The 21,332-nt window shown below is 40.7% G+C and overlaps 1 protein-coding gene across 1 annotated transcript; it reads left to right on the top strand.

Moving 5' to 3' along the window:
- The first annotated feature begins 16,837 nt into the window (after positions 1-16,837).
- Positions 16,838-18,859, top strand: LOC141421440 (uncharacterized). Its single transcript, XM_074066992.1, has 2 exons — positions 16,838-17,201; positions 17,950-18,859. The coding sequence occupies exons 1-2, from the start codon at positions 16,838-16,840 to the stop codon at positions 18,219-18,221; spliced, it is 636 nt and encodes a 211-aa protein (XP_073923093.1). The 3' UTR covers positions 18,222-18,859.
- Positions 18,860-21,332: the final 2,473 nt, after the last annotated feature.

Raw genomic sequence — 21,332 nt, 5'->3', positions numbered from 1 at the left:
TCCCCCCTCCTCTCTAACGTTACAGTCAATATGCTTTGCTTGACCTTGACCAACATCTGCACCCAGGGAACACTAATGAATTTGGGCCAATTCATCTCTGAGCTCCAAATTTAATCAAGCAGACAAGCCAGGGAAAGCAGACTAAAATTAACTCCTAGCATTTTAGGTAATCTGTAAATTTTCATAAATTTCACCTGATAGGTTTTTGCCAGGCTTAACATTTGTTTTCTTTAAGATCTGATATTAAACCAATACATACATACATATAACAACTTTTTAATATTAATGAGTTATGTTTGCATGGATGTATGACTGTGTGTGTCCCTGTGAAAGCATTTTTAATTCTGTAAGCACACTTAAATGAAATACAACAAATACTCTTTGCTATGTAATAGCAAACTACCAAACTGCAGAATGATTGCAAAATTATTTCACTGTTTGTTTGTCTTTAAGGTATCTGATTGCTGTAGATACTTTAATACATTTACACATACATAGCTGTATGTGATTATGAATAAATTTTAAATGCTTTTACTTAACAATTATAATTGGACTATTCCTTTATATAAATGAATAATGTCAGTTGTATAATGTGCTACTGAATTTTTGGAGTTACCTAAATAGGGGAATCTCTAATGTGACAAAAATTCTCATGGCCGCAAAAGAATTTAGCAGTTCCCACATATTCATTTTAAACACCATTAGCTATTATCAGGTCAAATTTTAATTTATAATCTAATTTATCCTTAGTATATACCTATAAGTCTCTCTACAAGTTTCTTAGGAAAAGTATGTCTGTAGGAGTTTGTCACTGAGTTGTATCCATCTTTCCAAAGGATGTCATTCCTGCTTCACTTCTAATATGTCTATACTGATGTGCTTGAAGGTGAAGATAATATATTAGAAAATTCTTCATTCCTAAAGAAGTCTGAATTATTAAAAAAAAGCTATAATTTCATTATTCTTAGGTCATTTTTCTATAAGCAAATCCAAATTTTAAGAGTTCTTTATTAAAAAAATCAGGCACTAAGTGTGTAAGAATTTATAGACATCTGATGCTATAATCAATATGGAGAAAAATCCATGCAAATTTTCTAACTACTTTTTGAATGATAAAGAAAATTAAAGTTGAAATGAATTAAAGGATACATTCATAAATAGCTTGTCCTTCTAGAAAGAAACCTTCAACATTTGCTATAGAAAAAAACTCTACTGATCACACAGATTTAAATGCTATTCACATCATCCCATTGGCAAATGTTTATGCTGGATGTGTAGTCAAAACTTCAATATCTGCATACAGTTTGTTATAATATAGATTGGAACACATTTTATCCTTAAAGTCATGCATTCTTACAGGATGGAAATTCTTTTAGAAGTTACCTGAAAAGCATAACATGCAAAACTATTAATATAACTATAAACATGCATAACTATAACAGGCATAACTATTAAATTTTATATAACAAAATTTTGGTCATTTAGAAACAATTGGAAGAAATGGAAGTTTCAATTATGTTAACTGGAATAATGTATACTAAATTTTTTTAATAAATTGGTTTTTTAGCGATAACCCTAAAAATTAAAAAAAATCAAAGATATTTATTTGTGCTTCTAACAATTGTGAAATTACTCTCAATTCTTTTGCAAGTGTCAGTATTTCTTTCTTTTCAATAAAATAATATTTTCCCTTATTTTTGAAAACTTTTATGTCAAGAATGGGATTTCTCTACCACCATCCATCCTTAAATCTATATGAAACTCCTTTAACCCATACCTGAATAATTAATTTATTTCTATGGCTTCAGATATCAAATAACAAAAATGAAACCACCATGTGTTTTATTTTGTTCTTTTTGACTAGTTATATTATTAATATCTAAATAAAACATTTTTCATTTAAAGTTTTTCCTCATGCAAGAGCCTCATGTAGGTGCTTTTATTACTTGAGTGTGAGAAAAAAATGAGTTACTAAAATTTGAAAACTTTATTCAAAGTGTACCATAAATTTGTGTTTGGAGAAAGAACAGAGGCAGTCCTTTTTAAAATTTTAGTTCTGTTACTTTGTTCATAAAATCATGTTGTTTTATAAAGATGCACAAGAATGAAATGATAAGGATGACATAAATTAGGCAAAGATGAGAGAAGGATGATTTTTTTTTTGTTTCCTCAATCTGATCTGTCTTGCTATACATCTTGGTCTGGAATTAAAAATATAAAATTATGTATAAGAGGAAAAATTCTGTGTTAAATGGTGCCAATATTACATTAGCTATTCTAGTTGATTGAAAATATTCTACATTTATAAGGTCTGCAGGTGCTATATTAATGTCATCATTCTCACTTAATAGGTAGAAAACCCTAAAGTGCCTAAGGAATTACTAAAGATGTACCATGTCTAAAGTCAACAAAAGATTTGTGCTTTTCAGAGGTTTTCATATGTAGAAAAATATCTTACTTCAGTTTCTATTTGTTTAATATTCACTAAGGAGCCATGTATAAATGGCTTAGAAATGCTGGTAGGGAGCCCCTGGCGGTGTTTTGTTTATATAGATAGAATTTTTTGTTGAATGGGTGGCATTTGTGCAGGATGTTTCAAATTATTCCAGTGTTGGGTATTTAATGCAGAAAGTGATATGAGGTAGTATCTGTTAGGTTAGTGCCAACAGTAATGACACCTGCCATTTGTACATTATACTGTCACATTCCTTTCCCATTTGATGTTACAGTTCTGTGACATGCCCTGTAGAATCACAAGTAGAGACATCAGTCAGTTGGATCTGTGTTCAGGTCTTGCCTCTCTGACTAGCTTGTTTAACCTCTCTAAGGTTTAGTACTCAGCGTCAATGTTCCCAGAGTTGGAAGCATATAAGGATTAAACATGATAATGTGTACAAACCATTCACATAGTGCCTGACAAACACACTAACAGTGTTTGTGGTTGAAGACTTGGACAATTTGTTTTCAACTTTGTCTCCTTCGCTCACTATTTTTGAACTGAACAGAATGCATAGGAATCCTGTTGATATTTGTTAAGCAAATGAATGAAAAAAGAATAATGTTAGAACTGAGAGTAACAGTGTCAAAGATGTCATTAAGGTTATGAACTTGAGATGCAGTAGCACCAAGATTCAAGTCCATGTTTCTGAACACTAAAGCCCAAGGTTTTCCTGATGACTGCTCTTATGGGGGATGTAACCACTGTCCCATCTTCCTCTCTCAGGCAATTGGATTATTCTCTATATACCCATCTGCTGAACAGTATGATAACTAACCTTTTTGCTGCCCTAGCATCTTACCATGGACATCTAGAAGTTATGTGTTGTTTCAAATCTTTAGCAAAGCAAAACATCTGGCATGACATTATAAAACCCCAAGCAAGTAGCCCAGGAATGTGTGCAAACTTATTCTGTAGTGTGCACACATACAAACTATCTCCAGCCTGCTTCAAATAATGCCAGTTAAGCATAGACATAAGGATTTTACAAAGCAATCACTTTCATGCTATACATCCTGCCATTAAATTATAAAAGAACAGAGTCTTTATTTGGTTTTAACAATTGCAAATGTAAGAAACAGGCATGCTATTTCACATTTCTTGAGAAGCTAAATATTGGTAAGGTACTTATGCCTGGAAACCCAAGCCTGAAGGAGGATTTAGAAAACCAAAATTTTATTGCAAGGATACACCATCAAGATATTAGCTACTTTAAACTAGTCAGTGGGAGGAAAGCACACCATGAAAAAAGTGCCAGTAATATCACCCAAAAACAACAACAAAAAACGAAGATCACTCAAGAAAGGAAGCAGGGGAGCAAGGAGGTTTATAATTTCAGTCATGGGAATCTCTTTAAGATGAATTTTTCTTTCATTATCATATGATTTATTTAAAAAATATTTATAATATACTTCAGTGTACTTTTTAAAGGCAAACTTCATTTGATCAAGAAAGCCATACAAAAAGATCACTTGAGTAGAGATGAATAGCTCTTATGAAATTCTCAATATATGGCACTCATTTTTTTCTAGTGTACTCACACAATTCTAGAAGATAGTGCTGATTAAATCAACCAGGGATTAAAGCATATAGAAGAAATATCTACTTTATATATATATAAGATGGATATAAACATCTAGAATTGAAAATCTTATTGAATGAAAGGAAGAGTGATTCCTTTATAGGTCCTACATTTTTTATTCAAAAAAATGGGAGCCTGAAAGATACTGAGAGAGAAAGAAAGAATTGACTCCATGCTCAGTAAAAAGTACTGTGGACAAAAATAATAATAAAAGGTCACGGTTCAAATTAAACTGCCAGGCAGTCTGTACATGGCCTGCTCATTATATATTTATTGTTTCTTGACTATGGAAAAATGATCATTATCATCTTGGTTTTCACCTGACTTTCAAAAATGGATGCACATTATCTTTTGCATTATCTAAATAGAATAGGCTATGTTCCGTGCAGTTGCTAAACTTAAAATGATAGAAGGTTCATTTAGCCAGTCTGTCTTACCCATCCCTTCCCCCCTTCCTTCTGCTATGAGGGAAGAAGAGGGGGGGCAGTCTTTTACCTTTGGCAGGCAGGGAAGCAAGCAGTTGTTTTAACAATCAATGCCAATGTCATCTTATGAGTCAGCAAGACACATTTAAAGTCCCTTGGTTAGGGGCTAACTCTCTAACTCCTAGGGCTTTAAACTCTCCTGGCCCAGTGCCAGAGGCCTGTGAGCAGGTCCTCAAGCCATTCCACAGCTCTGCCAGGCTGCCTAGGGTGTCCACCTTACCACCCAGGAAATTTGTTTATATGGGTAATAAGCACTCTCTCATTTCCAACCTTATAACTCATGTTAAAAAAAAAGTGTCTTTAAAGAAATAAATTCTATTTTCACAAGCATGTACCCAAAATGAAAGTGACAAACAAAATACGATTTTAAAGTACTTCAATGTATGCTTTCACAAATTCAAAAAACTCAGGTGTTTTGCAATACACAGCTTAGGTCTGACATCTAGTTTTTGATGTTCAGGGTTAAATTTAAATCCACGTGGGCTGGTTACCAATCTCCACAGTTGCACCCAGGCAGGACTAGGAAAGATTGATGATTGAGATTGTGAGATTAATCCTGTAATGTTTACAAGACTCCTGAGCTGAAGCCTGGTTGGTCCTATCATGCTACCCAGAGAAGGCCGCTTGGCTTGCCAGGGTAATTTCTTCTGATGCAGTAAATAACTAGGCATAATGAAAATACTCTGATGTATTCCACTGCCTGATTGATGCTCTGCATGTGATACGGTAAAGGCAGTGCACTTCCTATCACAAATTTACATATACAAACCAGCAGAAGACTCATGGTCATGTCAGCATCCTGCAGAAGCCCCAGGATGCTACACAATTTTATAGCAGTTATGAATTACTGTTGACCTTTCTGGCCTCTTATACCAGTATGCTAGACTTGAGCATATTGAAAGTCATCAGTCTGAAGCAGTCATTCTTTACATAATTATGGCTATTTGTGTGGGGGAGGGCAGTGTTTCTTTTATTGTTAAGAATTAGCATTAAGGGATAGCACTGCTGTGACCTGCCATGTTCTCTGCTGCTTTATACACACTTTAATAAAAGCAAGGAAAACGATGCTGAAAATACTTCAGCATATTTTCAAAGCACAATCATACCAAAATAAAAAAATTCTAAGTACTTTTCAGTGTTTTTTTAAACATTGGAGAAAAGGGGAGCTGACAGTATGATTTTCATTTTTTTTTATAAAGAGCTTAAAATTATTTTTAAAACATTTCTCAGTGAGATTTAAGCCAAATGTTCTTTTGTAATTGTGTGTGCCTGTGAACTGGAAAAATGGTTAGTAGGACCAAAGATAACTTTTGGGTGCAAATATATATTAATTTTTTTTGAATTTATGTAGATGCATTTCTGAATCAATTCCATACTTTGTACTAAATATTTGAATAACCAGGCTTTCAGAACATCACTAAACACAGCTCCTTATTATAATTTACATTTTAATGTCTTTAAAATTATTACACTAAGGGAAATGTTTTTGATACATTACAGCATTTCCTCTAAATGTGTGATTATGTTAATGAGTTTTCAATCAGTATCCTAGTCTGACACCATAAGGAAATTTATGCAAAGTTCATACCCTGTCAGGGCCTTTAATCAGGACCATTTATTAGAGCCTTGCCTTCTTTGATGGTTGCTGCTGCCTTTATTAAATATACTGACTTGGCCATCTGAAGAAAAGGACAATAAAAGGTTACTGGGGATGAAAGCATGAATGCTATTTGCTCATGTTTCCTTTACAGACACTTCTTCAATAATTAAGGAAGGGCTTTCTTTGGCCTTTTAGGCTTTTGAAGTGCATATCAAACATAACAGTTCTTGTTTTTTTGGAATGTTTCATACATATATTTAGTCTTAAACACAAGTAAACTAACTCGCAGGTTGTAAGCACATGAATATACATACATGCATACACACACATTTAAATATACATACACACATACATGTGATTTTTCACAGCCTAGTCAAGTATACATGGTTTTACATCATTCGATTTTTTTTCTACAGAGACCAGATATACTGTAAATCACATAGAAAACAAAAATTAAAAGTGATGATCTCACTTTTGTTATTAAAGGTAGACATCTTTCTCCTTCCTTTTTTCTTCCATATGAGTACTTAAGTTAAGCTGTGGCTCTAGTGTGTTAGTAAACTGTGAATTTGACAAAACAGACTTCAATAAAAAGAAGTGGGCTTTTTAAGCTTCTGAAATTAGCACTAGTAACTTGAAACACTTAGTATACTGACTATAAATTTAAAGAAGGTTTGAAATTGGCATGAACAGTACCATTTTTCTGGATTGCATGCAGAGAAAAATAAAACAAACAGAAGCCCTAGCTAAGCAGTATTGACAACCTGGGGTTTGGATACAAATTCAATATGAGAAAACAGACTCTCTTCAATGAAATACAAATAAACAACAAATTCTGTTTTAACATGTCTAAATAGGTAGTAGGTGACTGACAGGCCTAGGTCTCTTAGGAAAGCCATTAGTTGAGAACTTGATAGGAAAACGTTTGATTTGAATACACATGGCATTTCCCCTCGGGGGGTGAGCTGAGTGTTACAGGGGGATTCACTGAATATGCCTGCTGGGCTATACCCTAGAAAATGAAATCTGTAGGGTCCCCTAATACTAACAAGTGTATAACTCTATCATCAATTTGGAAGGCATAGTAATTATAGCAGTCTGCTGATTGCCCATTTTCTTATCTCCCTTAAATCTCACTGTTTTTTCTTTCTATCCAAAATTTAAGGTCATTTTTATAACTAGAATTTTTCCATCCTCAAGAAAAAATTAGTTTTTAGGTTTACATTTATATTTGTTGTTTACAAATAATATACATTTCCTTCCTAAGATAACTGTTATAATGTCTATTTAAAAGAACATGGTTTGTTGTCTAAAATTTGGTAAATGATCTGATAATTGCATACTTTGAAATTTTTTTCTCTTCTCAAAGCTATACCTATGTATTTACTCAAGACTAAACAGAAATTTCTAAGCCTGTGAGATCATAACTTGAATTCCTCTGTGTTTTTTTTTCAATTAGTGATACTTGTTATACTTGCCCTTTGAAAAAAATAATCTTATATTGATAGGCTACTAATTTGGACTTAAAAATATGTAAAAGTAAAGTGAATTATTAGAAATGTGATTATTTTTCTTAGACCCAGAAATTAACAGTATTGAAAGTTATAGCATTAATCATGCTATGAATTTAAACACCGGTGCACAAAAGAATTAGTATCTAAATAAGCTCTGAGTTAATCACATTTATGTAGGAATAAAAATTAAGTTAAAGAAAATCTTAGGAAATGAACCCTTTGACACCAGCATTATGTTTAATTTTGTGCATGTGTTTCTAATACACTGCATAATGTAGCTATCATTTTCTCTGACTGCTGGACCATCTTTCCTTCCCTCGCACTTACCATCACCCTGCCTGCATACACTTACACCACACACACACACACACACACACACACACACACACACACACACACACGATGTCAGGACAACCAAAGAAATCGAGTAGTGCATACTGGTTTAGAGAAAGAAATGTAAAGAATGCATCTCTAGGCACATCAAAACAGTCTATAACACATCTTTGTTATTATTGTCAATATATTATGGAGGATTGAATTATTATTTCATGTACTTTGGAGTTTAGAATATATATGTCTTCAGTTTTATCAAGTAAAAAGGAATATGGCACTTCACAGGGAAGAATGCAGAATGCATACATGAATATTAAAACTAACAAACCTTGCTAACAAGATATATATTTTTGGATCTAGGTATTTTTTCCTAACCACTTTGTCTGGGCAAGTATTCAGAATATTTCTAAAGATGTATATGTATAGGCAATGCATGTGCACATCGCTTCTCCTCTGCCTTTCCCCTCCCATGAATTGGAATCTTACGAGGTGAACAATAAGAATGAAAATCAGCTTCTGCACAAGGCAGCAGCAATCCCATGATTCCATCTGAGCCAATCACTTAACATATCATTCATAATGCGAGCCGGCTCCCATCATCCTTGCCCTGGCAGTAGTATCTTTCTTCATTTTCTTCTGCTACTCAGTTCCAAGAAAGTGGAACCACTGTATCATTTACTGTCCACAACCTAAGCTGCTGATTTAAGGGTTGATTTGTTATTTTCCATAATGTCCTGTGCAATTCGTTTTTATTCCAACGCAAAGTTTAAGTTGGAGAAAAGCTTTAGATAATTCTGACAGAAGAAGGTTTGGATAAGATTACATTTTATGTATAGTTTTGAAGGGCTCTATGTAGTTTTAAGCATTTAAAAAGATTTAAATAGGTGTTTTATGGTAAGTGGTCTTTTTTCTTCTGTTATGCACTGACTGCTATGCACTAAGTGGTCACAGCAAATGACCTAAGATATCCTTAGCTTAAGTTAAAGGAAATCTTTCTTATGACTGAAAATTGGTGACACAAAAATGTCTATAATGAGAAGGAAAAACATTTATTCACCATCTCTTGAAATAGTTATGGTCCCATTATGTCTAACAAGGCCTCCTGAAGGCAAATTCATTATAATTTGTATTTTTTTAATTATTTTTCACGGTGGACAGTGATGACTCTCTAACTTAAAACCTAATCACCAGTGCCTATTAAATTGGGGTTTATATGTTGCTGAAGGTAGAACTGATTATCATAGGGAATGAAATACTTGTTTGGCCTATTCCCAGAGGGCAAAAAGTCATTCTTCAAGGTGATGCATCTCATTTGAGGAATACATTAACAATGGAAGGCAGTTAAAAATACATGTGAACTCCCAGTGAGGCAAATCTGAGGTTGACCACATATATTTGCTGGCTGACTCTTGCCTGATTCAGGGAAGAAAACTGTGATATGGAAGGCTGATTTCTGCAACACAGTAGACCTTAATTTACAACTGTAATGTGGAACATGCATCGTGTGATTTTAGAAAATATTTAGGTTCTTAACAGTATGTACATGTTTCATATGTTTTTTTATATTCCTGAAGTTATAGGAAAACATTGAAAATATAAGTTCTGAAAGCATGAAAAGTCAGTATTTTTTATTAAAATAAAAATATGTAAATTGTACAGTGTACTATGACTTAAAAATATCAATGCAATTGTAAAGGAATAGATCCACAAGCTTAGGAGGAAATGCACAAAGACTAAATTTATTTAAAGAGAATTATTGGTCAAATGAAACAGGTAAGATAATGATTTTCTAAATTAGTTTGACATTCAAAGTCAAATAGATAGGCTATGATATAATTAAATACTACCAATGTTACTTAATATGCTTTTCCATTTTCACTTTGCTCAGTTTTTTTATTCAAAATAATCAGTATTCGAAACTGAAATTATAATTCACTGAAGAAAAATGAGGGCACACGTCCAGCTTAAGCATATATACTTTTTCATCTTCCTTGCCTGTAAAATATGATAAGTGTAAGGACACTGTAGGTATCTTCACAGTTTTCAGACATGCAGAGTATTTTAAATAATAAGAAACTACAAGAAATACCTGCAATGAGCCCATTTACTGGCAAGTAAATTCAGGAAAATAAATTACAAATTTATAAAGAAAAAATGCAAAATTATATATATTTATGTGAAGAGTGATGAGATTTCCATTGCAAAAAGAAATACTCTTTTTGTAGAACATTTTTCCAGAATACTTTCTCAGGCATTTCTTAGCTCATTTGGTCATCACAAGAACTCTGGGAGGTAGTCAGAGATGTCCCATTTGTCTAAAAACTGAATTTCGGAGACTATGTGCAATTCATCCCACATCCATGAGAGAGAAAGTTCTAATCTTCAGACTTCTGACTCAGTGATAATTCTTCTAAACCACACTGCTGTTTTTTTTTCAAGTCCAATCACTGTGAACATATTTCACTTGGTATGATGTATAGGTTTATTGGGAGACTGACACAACAGAGCAGTGAAGTGCAAACCATAGAAATGAAGTGATGCATAAAGCTGTATAAGAAATATGTATATTGAAGTCCTATTTCATGAAGATACTGGGACCAATATGGTTTCTTATATTATTACATTGTTATTCATGTATTGTTATTATTATTGTTTACCTTCTCTGATGCACCATATTATTTAAAATAAATTGTGCCACAGGCTATATGTAACAAGAATGGTGGAGTTAGATTAAAAAAAAAAAAACAGCATTATCCAGGTTCAAGTGCTCAACTCTCCCTTGCCACAACCCTAGGGCATTGTGGGTTCATGATGGAGAGAATGCATTTCTGTCTCTGGGGAAGGCATCCTTTTCGGCTGATTTTAGAACTGAAATAACTGGAGTTTCAGAGGAAGCTTCTGCTCTTTCATTCAGCTGCCTGTAAAGTGTTGTGAAAGCTGAGACCAGAAATGGCAGTGATTGAGGATTTTAAAGAGTAAGGGTGAGAGGAAATAACTGAGCAGGCTCCTACTGCCCCAAGTGAAGCCTATTGGTTCAATGTCCTGTTTGAATTCATTTTAAAAGGCTTGACATTTTCTAATTAATTCTGAAGTCATTAAAAAAGAATATGAAAAATTTAAAACAAAAGGAAGACTATCAGAGTATGCAAGTAATTTTCAAATACAGCTTTATTTGCTGTATCTATTTTTTCAATGTGTATTCAAAATCTACTTCTTATAATATTTCATCTATCTTTTTAAAAAGTTTTTATTTTATTCATATGTGCATGCAATGTTTGGGTCATTTCTCCTCCCTTCCCCCCACCCCCTCTCTTCCCACCCTTATCCCTTGCTACCTGGCAGAAACTGTTCTGCCCTTATCTCTAATTTTGTTGAAGAGAGAGTATAAGCAATAATAGGAAGGACCAAGGGTTTTTGCTAGTTGAGATAAGGATAGCTTATAACCAGATATTGGATGTTTTCACCATTTGGCCAATGTTAACTCATTACACTAAAGCATCATAATAATTAACTTTAGCTTAAAGGCCATTGGGAAATTTTATCATGCTATCGTACTTCCTAAGTTTTTTAAAAAGCAGCATATTAGTGATAACAAGTTATCTATTAGTCTTAAAAATAAAACCAAGACTGTTTGAGAAAGAATATGCGTGAAACACACTAATAAGATATTGAAAGGATGTGCCCTTTGCCCCAGCAGATCCCCATAGCAGAAACCAGTAAAGCCAGCACAGGATGCCCCGTGCAGGATAAGATAAACAGGATGGGGGCAGGTGGAATGTGAGGAATGTGAGGAATGTGAGCAGATTGTGAAAGACGACTAGAAGTACGTGCAAGATGTGCCCTGCCTGCTTGCTAAATGTAACCGTGTGCGCGAATACTGACCCTTGAATCTATAGAGTAAGAAGTAATGTACTCTTAAATGGATAGGCTGGAAATGTATGTGGTGTTACAAACTCATTGGCTATGTGCTGTGCGGGCTTTTGCTGTAATGGCCGGTAGGGGCCTATATAAGATCTTCCCTAAAGAGGCTCGGGGTCTTGTCTGCCCAATCGGACCTGTGTGTCTGTGTGGGAGCTTGACCCTGGCTTGCCAGCTCAATAAACTCTGCTTTGTTGATTGCATTCACTCATGACTCTCTGTCTCTCGAAGGAATAGGATTCTTGGACCCTAACATTTGGAGGTCCCACTGAGATACCCTTTTTCGAGAAGGCAGACCGTCCACGAGAAAGCAGAGGTGATTCCAAGTCCTAGGCATTGGGAGAGTCTGAGATTCTCATTTGGAGGGAACTAATTGGTAGATGATTGTTCCTGTTTGGGCCGCGGTGGGGATTTGGCCAATCCCCGGGGAGAATCATTCTGGGAATCTCGTTAAGGGGACCACAAGGTCCTGCTGGGAGAGGCTTTCCTCTCATTTGGGCTCGAGCATTTCAGGAATCCTGGCGCCAGGTGAAGAACTAATTGAACTAGTTGACCGACCACCCATCAAGTAGACGCCTTTCGGCCTGATATCCAAATTGGATGGTGAGGAGGTTGAATGGGGTGCACACCAGCGTGAGAGAAGGACCGGTCCAAGTGAGTGGTGGAGAGTGTTCTGTGTGTGTGGAGTTATTGTTGCTTTCACCCTTTTTGTTCTATCTCTCCTGGTGGTTGCTTCTCATCCCACAATGGGACAGGGACAAGCAACCCCAAAGTCTTTGATTCTCTCTCACTTTCCAGAAGTCAAAAAAAGGGCATTAAATGTGGGTCTGGTCATTAAGAAAGGTAAGTTCGACATCCTTTGTTCTGCAGAATGGCCCACCTTCGGAGTCGGATGGCCCATTCAAGGTTCCCTCTCCCTAGACCTGATCACTAAGGTCAAGGCTGTTGTTTTCTGACCAGGCAATCAAGGCCACCCAGATCAGGCCCCCTACATTTTGGTTTGGGAAGATTTAGTGGGGAACTCCCCCCTTGGTTAACAGCTTTTCTGACTCACCCCTCCAGTTCGGCTCCCAGGGCTAAAACCCCAGTCATGCCTGCCTTGGTCATAAAAGAGGAAGAGAAACCTCACCTTCCCTCCCTGACCAGTCCTCAAAATAGGACACCCTCTTTACCACCCCCGGTCTTACCGGAGAGTTCCCCCCTTTACCCATCCCTCGTGGGGGTAGAGGAAGATCGGCCACCCCCATACGTGACTCCCCCTGGTCAGGCCAGTGCTCCGGAGGAGGAAATTTCCTCATCCTCCTCAACAGGACCGACGGCCGGAGGAGGAATGGGTCAAAGACTCTGCCCCTGAGGGGTATGGGAAAGGGAGGGAGAAGATGGGCCCTCCTCATCAACACATGGGGAGGAAACTGTCCCCACATTTCCAGTCTGGACAGTAGGCCAAGGAGGACTGGGAGAGGGGCAACAGTTTCAGTACTGGCCCTTCTCCTCCAGTGATCTATATAACTGGAGGACACAGAACCCACCCTTTTCAGAAGACCCTAAGTGTCTCATAGATCTCCTGGAGTCCGTCATGCATACACACCGCCCCACATGGGACGACTGTCACCAGCTGCTCAATACTCTTTTTACGACGGAGGAGCGGGAGCGCATCCTCCACGAAGCTAGAAAGAACGTCTTGGGGGACAACGGGAGACCCACAACCCTCCAACCAGCCATAGACGAGGCCTTCCCCCTACGCTGCCCTGATTGGGATTTTGGGACCGCAGAAGGTAGGGAGCGTCTCCGAATCTACCGTCAGACTCTTATGGCAGGTCTCCGAGCGGCCGCTAGGAGGCCCACCAACTTTGCAAAGGTAAAGGCAGTTGTCCAAGGGGAAAATGAAAGCCCGGCCGGTTTCTTAGAGCGCCTCTATGAGGCATACCATCAGTACACCTCTAGTGACCCCGAGGCGGAGATCCACCGGTCTGCTGTGGTATTCTCATTCATTAATCAGGCAGCTCCAGACATTAGGAGAAAACTCAATAAACAGGAAAACTTAGGGGAGATAACCATTAGGGAAATGTTACAGATAGCAGAGAAGGTCTTTACTGCAAGGGAAACTCCAGAAGAAAGGGAGGAAATGTGGAGAAAGGAAGACAGGGAGGCCCAGGAGAAATTGAGAGAAAGGAGGACAGGGAGTTCCAGGCTAAGGAGAACCGAAAGCAACAAAGAGAAATGGCCCGTATTTTCCTAGTGGGTGTCGGGGACCAACCCAGGGAAGGGGGCCACGCCAGGATCCCAAATAAGGAACACTGTTTTTACTGTAAGGAGACTGGGCATTGGAAGAGAGAGTGCCCTAAGTTAAAGGGAAGAAGAGGGTTTGGCAGGAGACTGGGAGGTAACAGGGAAAGGGAACGAGCAGTGGAGCAGGCCAGAGTCCTTCTAGCCAGAGAAGAGGACTCAGGGAGATGGGGCTCGGACCCCCTCCCCGAGTCTTGGGTAACTGTATGTGTGGAGGGGAAGCCGATGGGGTTCATGGTGGATACCGGCGCCTAGTATTCGGTCTTAAACAAGGCATGTGGACCTTTGAACAAGGAACGAACAAGTGTCGTTCAGGGGGCCACAGGTACACAGTTATGTTCATGGACTACCAAAAGAAAGGTAGACTTAGGAAAATACCAGGTTACACACTCCTTCCTGGTCATCCCTGAGAGCCCTGCTCCCTTGCTCAGACGAGACCTGCTCACCAAAGTAGGGGCCCGTATCTATTTTGAACCAGATGAAATAATTGTGACTGATCGGGAGGGGAGCCCGATACACGTCCTGTCCCTATCATTGGCTGACGAATATCGACTGTTTGAGAGCCGACAGGAGCCAGGAGGGGACATAGCCCAATGGCTAAAAAGGTTTCCCACGGCCTGGGCAGAGACTGCGGGAATTGGCCTTGCCAAACACCTCCCTCCCGTAGTTATGCAATTGAAGGCTTCCACTCTTCCCATTCGGGTAAAACAGTATCCTATGCCCAAAGAGGCTCGAAGAGGCATAGCCCCTCATATCCGCAGGCTAATAAAGGAAGGAGTACTGCGGCCTTGTCGGTCCACCTGGAATACTCCTCTGCTCCCCGTCCAAAAGCCGGGAAGCAGGGACTATAGGCTTGTGCAAGACTTGCGAAAGGTAAATGAGCGGGAGAAGGACATTCATCCCACTGTACCGAATCCCTATACCTTGCTCAGTCACCTACCACCCTCACAAGTATGGTATACAACCCTTGATTTGAAAGATGCTTTCTTCAGCATTCCATTGTCAGAATGCTATTTGCATTCGAATGGCAAGAGGATGGGAGCCAGACCAGACAGCTCACTTGGACCAGACTGCCACAGGGATTTAAAAATTCTCCCACCCTGTTTAACGAGGCCCTGAGCCAGGACCTGGAGCCCTTTCGCCGGAGTCACCCGCGAGTCACTCTACTACAGTACGTTGATGACTTACTGTTAGCGGCAGAAACCCGAGAGGAGTGCAGCGAGGCTACTGAACACCTGCTAACGGAGTTAGGTGAGCTGGGATATCGGGCGAGTGCCAAGAAGACCCACATCTGTGAAAGGTCAGTGACATATCTGGGTTATCGGATCGCAGATGGGGCAAGATGGCTGACTGATGCCATGAAACAGACTATTTTGACTATTCCACCCCCCACATCCACTAGGGGAGTGAGAGAGTTCCTGGGCTCGCCAGGGTTCTGTAGACTCTGGATTCTGGGATTTGTGGAGATAGCCAGACCCCTATATGAGGCCACCAAAGAGGCTCCGGATTGGAGGTGGGGAGAGGAACAACAGAGGGCCTTTGACCAGCTAAAGGCTGCCCTTCTCCAGGCCCCTGCCTTGACCTTACCAGACCCCACAAAATCGTTCACGCTGTTTGTGGATGAAAAAAAGGGGGTAGCCAAAGGAGTCCTGGCCCAACAGTTAGGTCCCTGGAAGAGACCCGTGGCATATCTTTCCAAGAAATTAGACACAGTAGCATCAGGATGGCCCCCCTGCCTCCGCATCATAGCGGCCATTGCCATGTTAGTGAGAGAAGCAGACAAATTAACCTTTGGACAGGCCCTCCGGGTCATGGCCCCTCACCTGGTGGAGGGAGTCCTTAAACAACCCCCTGGGAAATGGATGACGAATGCCAGGCTCACCCACTACCAGGGGCTCTTGCTGGATTCCCCTTGGATCACCTTCACAGATCCTGTAACTCTGAACTCTGCCACCCTGTTGCCCAACCTGGAACTACAGACACCTGTCCATGACTGCAAGGAGTTCCTCTCTGAAGTTACCCAGGTACAGGTTGACCTAAAGGACACCCCACTGTCCAGCTGTAAATTAAACTGGTACACTGATGGAAGCAGTTTTGTCCAAAATGGAGTCCAAAGGGCAGGGGCAGCAGTGGTCGACCAAGAAGGAAACACGGTATGGAGCAGTGCCCTCCCACCCGGAACCTCAGCCCAAAAGGCAGAATTAATTGCCTTGGCCGAGGCCCTGGAAAGGGCAGAAGGAAAATGAGTCAATATCTACACCGATAGCCGCTATGCTTTCGGTACCATCCACGTCCATGGAGCCATCTATCTCGAAAGGGGATTTCAAAGGCTGGTGAGTGGCTCAAGTGGTAGAACGCCTGCCTAGCAAGCGTGAGGCCCTGAGTTCAAACCCCAGTACTATCAAAAAAAAAAAAAAAAAAAAAAAAGGTTCAAAGTTCGAAAGGGGATTTCACACAGCAGAAGGGAAAGGCTTAAAAAACCTGGCCGAAGTCCAGCGTCTATTAATAGCAGTGGAAAAACCAAAGGCAGTGGCAGTGATGTATGTCCCAGGCCATCAGTCTGCCAAGACTCCGGAAGCTGTCGGTAACAACAGGGCGGATCAAGAAGCTAGGAGACCAGCAATGGTGAGTCCCTCCATGGTCACGGCTATAGATGTGCCTGTCCCCGAGCTCCCTTCACTACCTCCCCGACCAGAGTACTCCTCAGAGGATTTCACTTGGATGAGAGCCCACTCCCTCACTAGAAAAAGGGAGGATGAATGGAGAAGCGACTTGGAAGGCAAGCTAATCCTGCCCGAGAAACTCGGCCGATTCCTGTTAGCTAACTTACATAAGTCCACCCACTTGGGGCGGAGAAAGTTGCTAGACTTGCTGACATCTGCACAACTCCGATTTCCGAACCAGACCACGGCCGTCCGTCAAATTGTGGAGGATTGTGCTAGCTGTACAGCTATGAAACCAGGACGAAGGGAGGGGCACCACACAGGTATTCGGGAACGGGGGAGGGCCCCGGGAAGAAGCTGGGAAGTGGATTTTACCGAAGTAAAACCAGGGAAGTTTGGGTACAAATATTTGCTAGTGTTCATAGATACCTTTTCGGGCTGGGTGGAGGTATTTCCTACAAAGAGGGAGATGAGTCAGGTAGTGGCAAAAGCCTTACTAGAGGAAATCATACCCAGGTATGGGGTGCCTGAGGCAATTGGGTCAGATAACGGTCCAGCTTTCATTAGTAAAGTCCTGCAGGGACTAGCCCAGGCTATGGGGGCCAATTGGAAACTACATTGTGAATATAACCCCCAGAGCTCAGGGCAAGTAGAAAGGATGAATAGGACACTAAAGGAGACTTTAGCCAAATTGGCCCTGGAGACTGGCGGTGATTGGGTGACACTCCTTCCCTTGGCCATCTTCTGAGTCCGGAACTCCCTTATATCCATGGGCTAACCCCCTTTGAGATCCTGTATGGGGCTCCACCCCCCATCGTTCAAAGGACCTTAAGCCCGGGACTAGGTGATCTGGCCCCAAATTACCTGACTATGCTACAGGCTCTAGCTAAGGTGCAACAACAAATATGGCCCTTAATTCAAGCGTACCATACTACTGAGAGGGTCCCGACTCCGGAACATGGCATAGTCCCGGGTGACATGGTATGGGTTAAAAGGCATCAGTCCAAAACCCTAGAGCCTAGATGGAAAGGACCTTATGTTGTACTGCTTACTACCCCCACCGCCCTCAAGGTCGATGGAATTGCACCATGGGTACACCACTCCCATGTGAGACGGGCACGTCCTCAGGAGGAGCAGGGAAATTGGACTGTACGACAGCATCCCACAAATCCACTCAAGCTCCGGCTGATATGGGATGCTCCAGAAAACGAAAACACCCCAGATGCTCTGCAGCCCTCCTAGAATGGGATCATCACCTGGGTCCACTACACCCACATCAGACCGGCAGACCCGGTAGCTGTGAAGGAAGACTTCCTGCCAACAAGAAGGGTGTCCCACCATAAGGAAAATTCCTTCAAACTCAAACTTCAGCAAACTGGACCTCGGTAACCTTATTCCTTTTTCTAACCCTGTCCACCACTTGCTTGGGGCATACAAATCCACATCAACCTTTTAACCTGACCTGGATGATTGTAGATGTATCCACAGGAGACATTCTTAACCAGACCTCCAAGGTGACCCCTCCCAGCACCTGGTTCCCAGAATTATACTTTGACTTAAGGGCCTTATTCACTGGCAGGGGACAATGGGATTTGCGCCAAAGTTACTTCTATGTCTGCCCCGCTCCCCAACCCAACCACAGAAAAATATGTGGAGGAATCGCAGACTATTATTGTAAGTCATGGGGTTGTGAGAGCTCAGGGGACATATGGTGGCCACCCCCCAAACAGGGGGACCTTATTCAGTTAAGTAGAGTCTCTCAATCTGGTATTACATACCACCAACCTAGACCTATAAATAAGGGATGCCCAACTCCCCCCAATTGTAATCCCATTATGATAAATTTCACTGATTTAGGAAAAAAGGCGACAAATTGGGAATTGGGTAAATCCTGGGGAGTCAGACTCTACAAAACAAATCATCCAGGAGCCCTTTTTACCTTGCGGTGTGTGCGACAACCAGTCTTTACTCTAACAATAGGACCTAATCTCGTGTTAAGGCCTAATCCTGTGTTAAAGCCAGAGTTGTCTGAGGCAAAATTGGTTCCACGCACAACTCCCCGGACGCCCCAGAACACCACTCCCAATGACTCTCAGAGTCCCAAAGTGACACCCCCAGAACCTACAACCACCGTTCCCTTCACTGTACCACCTAGCCCCCTGGAGACCTTGCTGTTTGCTACATTTGAGACCTTGAATAGGACAACCCCTAATCTAACTGAGGCTTGCTGGCTTTGCTACAGCCCTTCGCCCCCTTTCTACGAGGCTATTGGAATCAATTCCTCTTTTGTAGTTAACACCACTACTCCAACGGGTTGGGAGGCCCGACCCGCCGGCCTGACCATGGCTCAGGTCAGTGGCCAAGGGACTTGTGTAGGGCAGGTCCCAAAAGGAAATAAAAAATTGTGCGCTACTATAATTGAGCACCCAAACTGGAATGCCTCCCATTGGATAACCCCGGCCAGAGGTGCCTGGTGGGCATGCTCGCTGAATGGGCTGACCCCTCACTTGGCTGGATCAGTCTTTAGTGCCTCCCGGGAATTCTGCCTGATGGTGATAGTGGTGCCTAGAATCCTCTACCATCCAGCTGAATATCCCATTCTTTACTGGTCCGACCGCCCCTGGGCAAAAAGGGAGCCCATTACCACCCTAACCATCGCTACCCTATTTGGAATAGGCCTGGCAGGGGCGGGTACCGGCATAGCCTCTCTGGCCACTCAGCACTCCAGCCTCACCTCCCTCAGGGCGGCCATCGATGAGGACCTAGACCGTATTGAAAAATCCATTAGCCACCTTGAAAAATCCCTAACTTCCCTATCCGAGGTAGTCCTCCAGAACTGGAGGGGACTGGACCTACTGTTCCTTAAGAATGGTGGCCTCCGTGTGGCTCTAGGGGAGGAATGTTGCTTTTACGCCGACCACACCGGGGTTGTTCGTGACTCTATGTCCAAACTTTGGGAAGGCCTAGAGCAACGAAAAAGGGAAAGAGAGGCCAGGGAAGGCTGGTTTGAATCTTGGTTCAACCAGTCCCCTTGGTTAGCTACCCTCCTGTCTGCACTAGCAGGGCCGATAGTAATCCTCCTGTTACTGGCTTGCCAGCTCAATAAACTCTGCTTTGTTGATTGCATTCACGCGTGACTCTCTGTCTCTCGGAGGAATAGGATTCTCGGACCCTAACAATATGTTTAAAGATAAAAAAGGACATGGGGAATACTATTTAGGAATACGGGTTCTGGAATCAAATGTATAGGTTTAAATCTTAGCATCTGACAATCCTCTCTGTGTTACAATTTTTTGATCTGTGAAATGAGAGGAAGTATAAAGTAATATTTCATAAAGTTGTGAGCATTTCACATAAATGCTTTGAACAGTTCTTGGAGCATGTAAAGTACTTGAAAAATATTAGCTGTTGTTTTAAGATATCTTTAAATAGTGTTATGGTACAATTCAGCTTAAGATACTCTTGTTTTACAAAAGGGTAGGTGGTTTAGGAATTGCAGAAAGAAATGTAGTTCAGGCAGCGTATAGTTGAAGCAGTAGGGCATGGTTACATCTCTCAAATTAAACATACTTATTGTAGAGCCCTGCCTACATTAGATGTGTAACATTGGTTTAGCTTCTTTTAAGCTTATTTCCTAGTCAATAAAATTGAAATGGTAGCACTATCATCCAAGCTTTTATTGGCAAATGAATGAAGAGAAGTACATATATTTACACTTAGCCAGTTCCTGGAGATAGTGGTGGTAGTGCTCAAAGAGCAATGTGGTGCAAATACAGCAAAAGAGGAATTATAGTAGAGATATAAACTCAGAACACAGAAAAATTACCTGCAGAACTAAAGCTAGGGTGTTCATTAGACACATGAGTCAGTTGAGCCTTAATGTAGCTCAGCTCAATGGTCAAATTCTACATAGTTGGTGTTAAAGAGGTTGATTCTAGGACAGTACCAGGTGTAGCTCCTAGTAGCCCTTAGAAAAGCTGACCATTTCTGCTTCCTCCTCCAGTCTCTGCTGAGGCTTCACAAGTTGGGGTTCTTTAAAGACAGCTCTCAACAATGGTAAAGACTGAGTTGAATCCTTTATCTAACCCAAGTATTTCTGTAATAAGGGAATGACCATGCTATCATCTATTGCCTTGTGAGAATCAAGGGACAGATTTCTCTCTGGCTGGTAATAGCTATTTCTTAAGCATTAGCCTAACTCTAAGGACTGCCTCGTTGCTTTCAGTTGGTGGATCCTCAAGGCAGGTGTTACAGCACAGTTGTGTCAGATCTGTTTTGAAGTATTTTGCATAAAATTCTGAATTTAGAAAGCAAATCACAAAAGAACATATATTATGATAGAATTTAAAAAATAAAACTCAGAAAAACAAATGTAAAATAATGCATGGCTTAGCTATCCATGCATATGTGGTAAAAGTGTTCAAAAAAGCAAGAGAATTATAAATGCAAAATTC

Source organism: Castor canadensis, chromosome 3 (assembly GCF_047511655.1).
Source record: "Castor canadensis chromosome 3, mCasCan1.hap1v2, whole genome shotgun sequence".
NCBI classification, from domain to species: Eukaryota; Metazoa; Chordata; class Mammalia; order Rodentia; family Castoridae; genus Castor; species Castor canadensis.
Note: the sequence above shows the minus strand (reverse complement) of the source record. Positions and strands in the feature narration are given on the sequence as shown.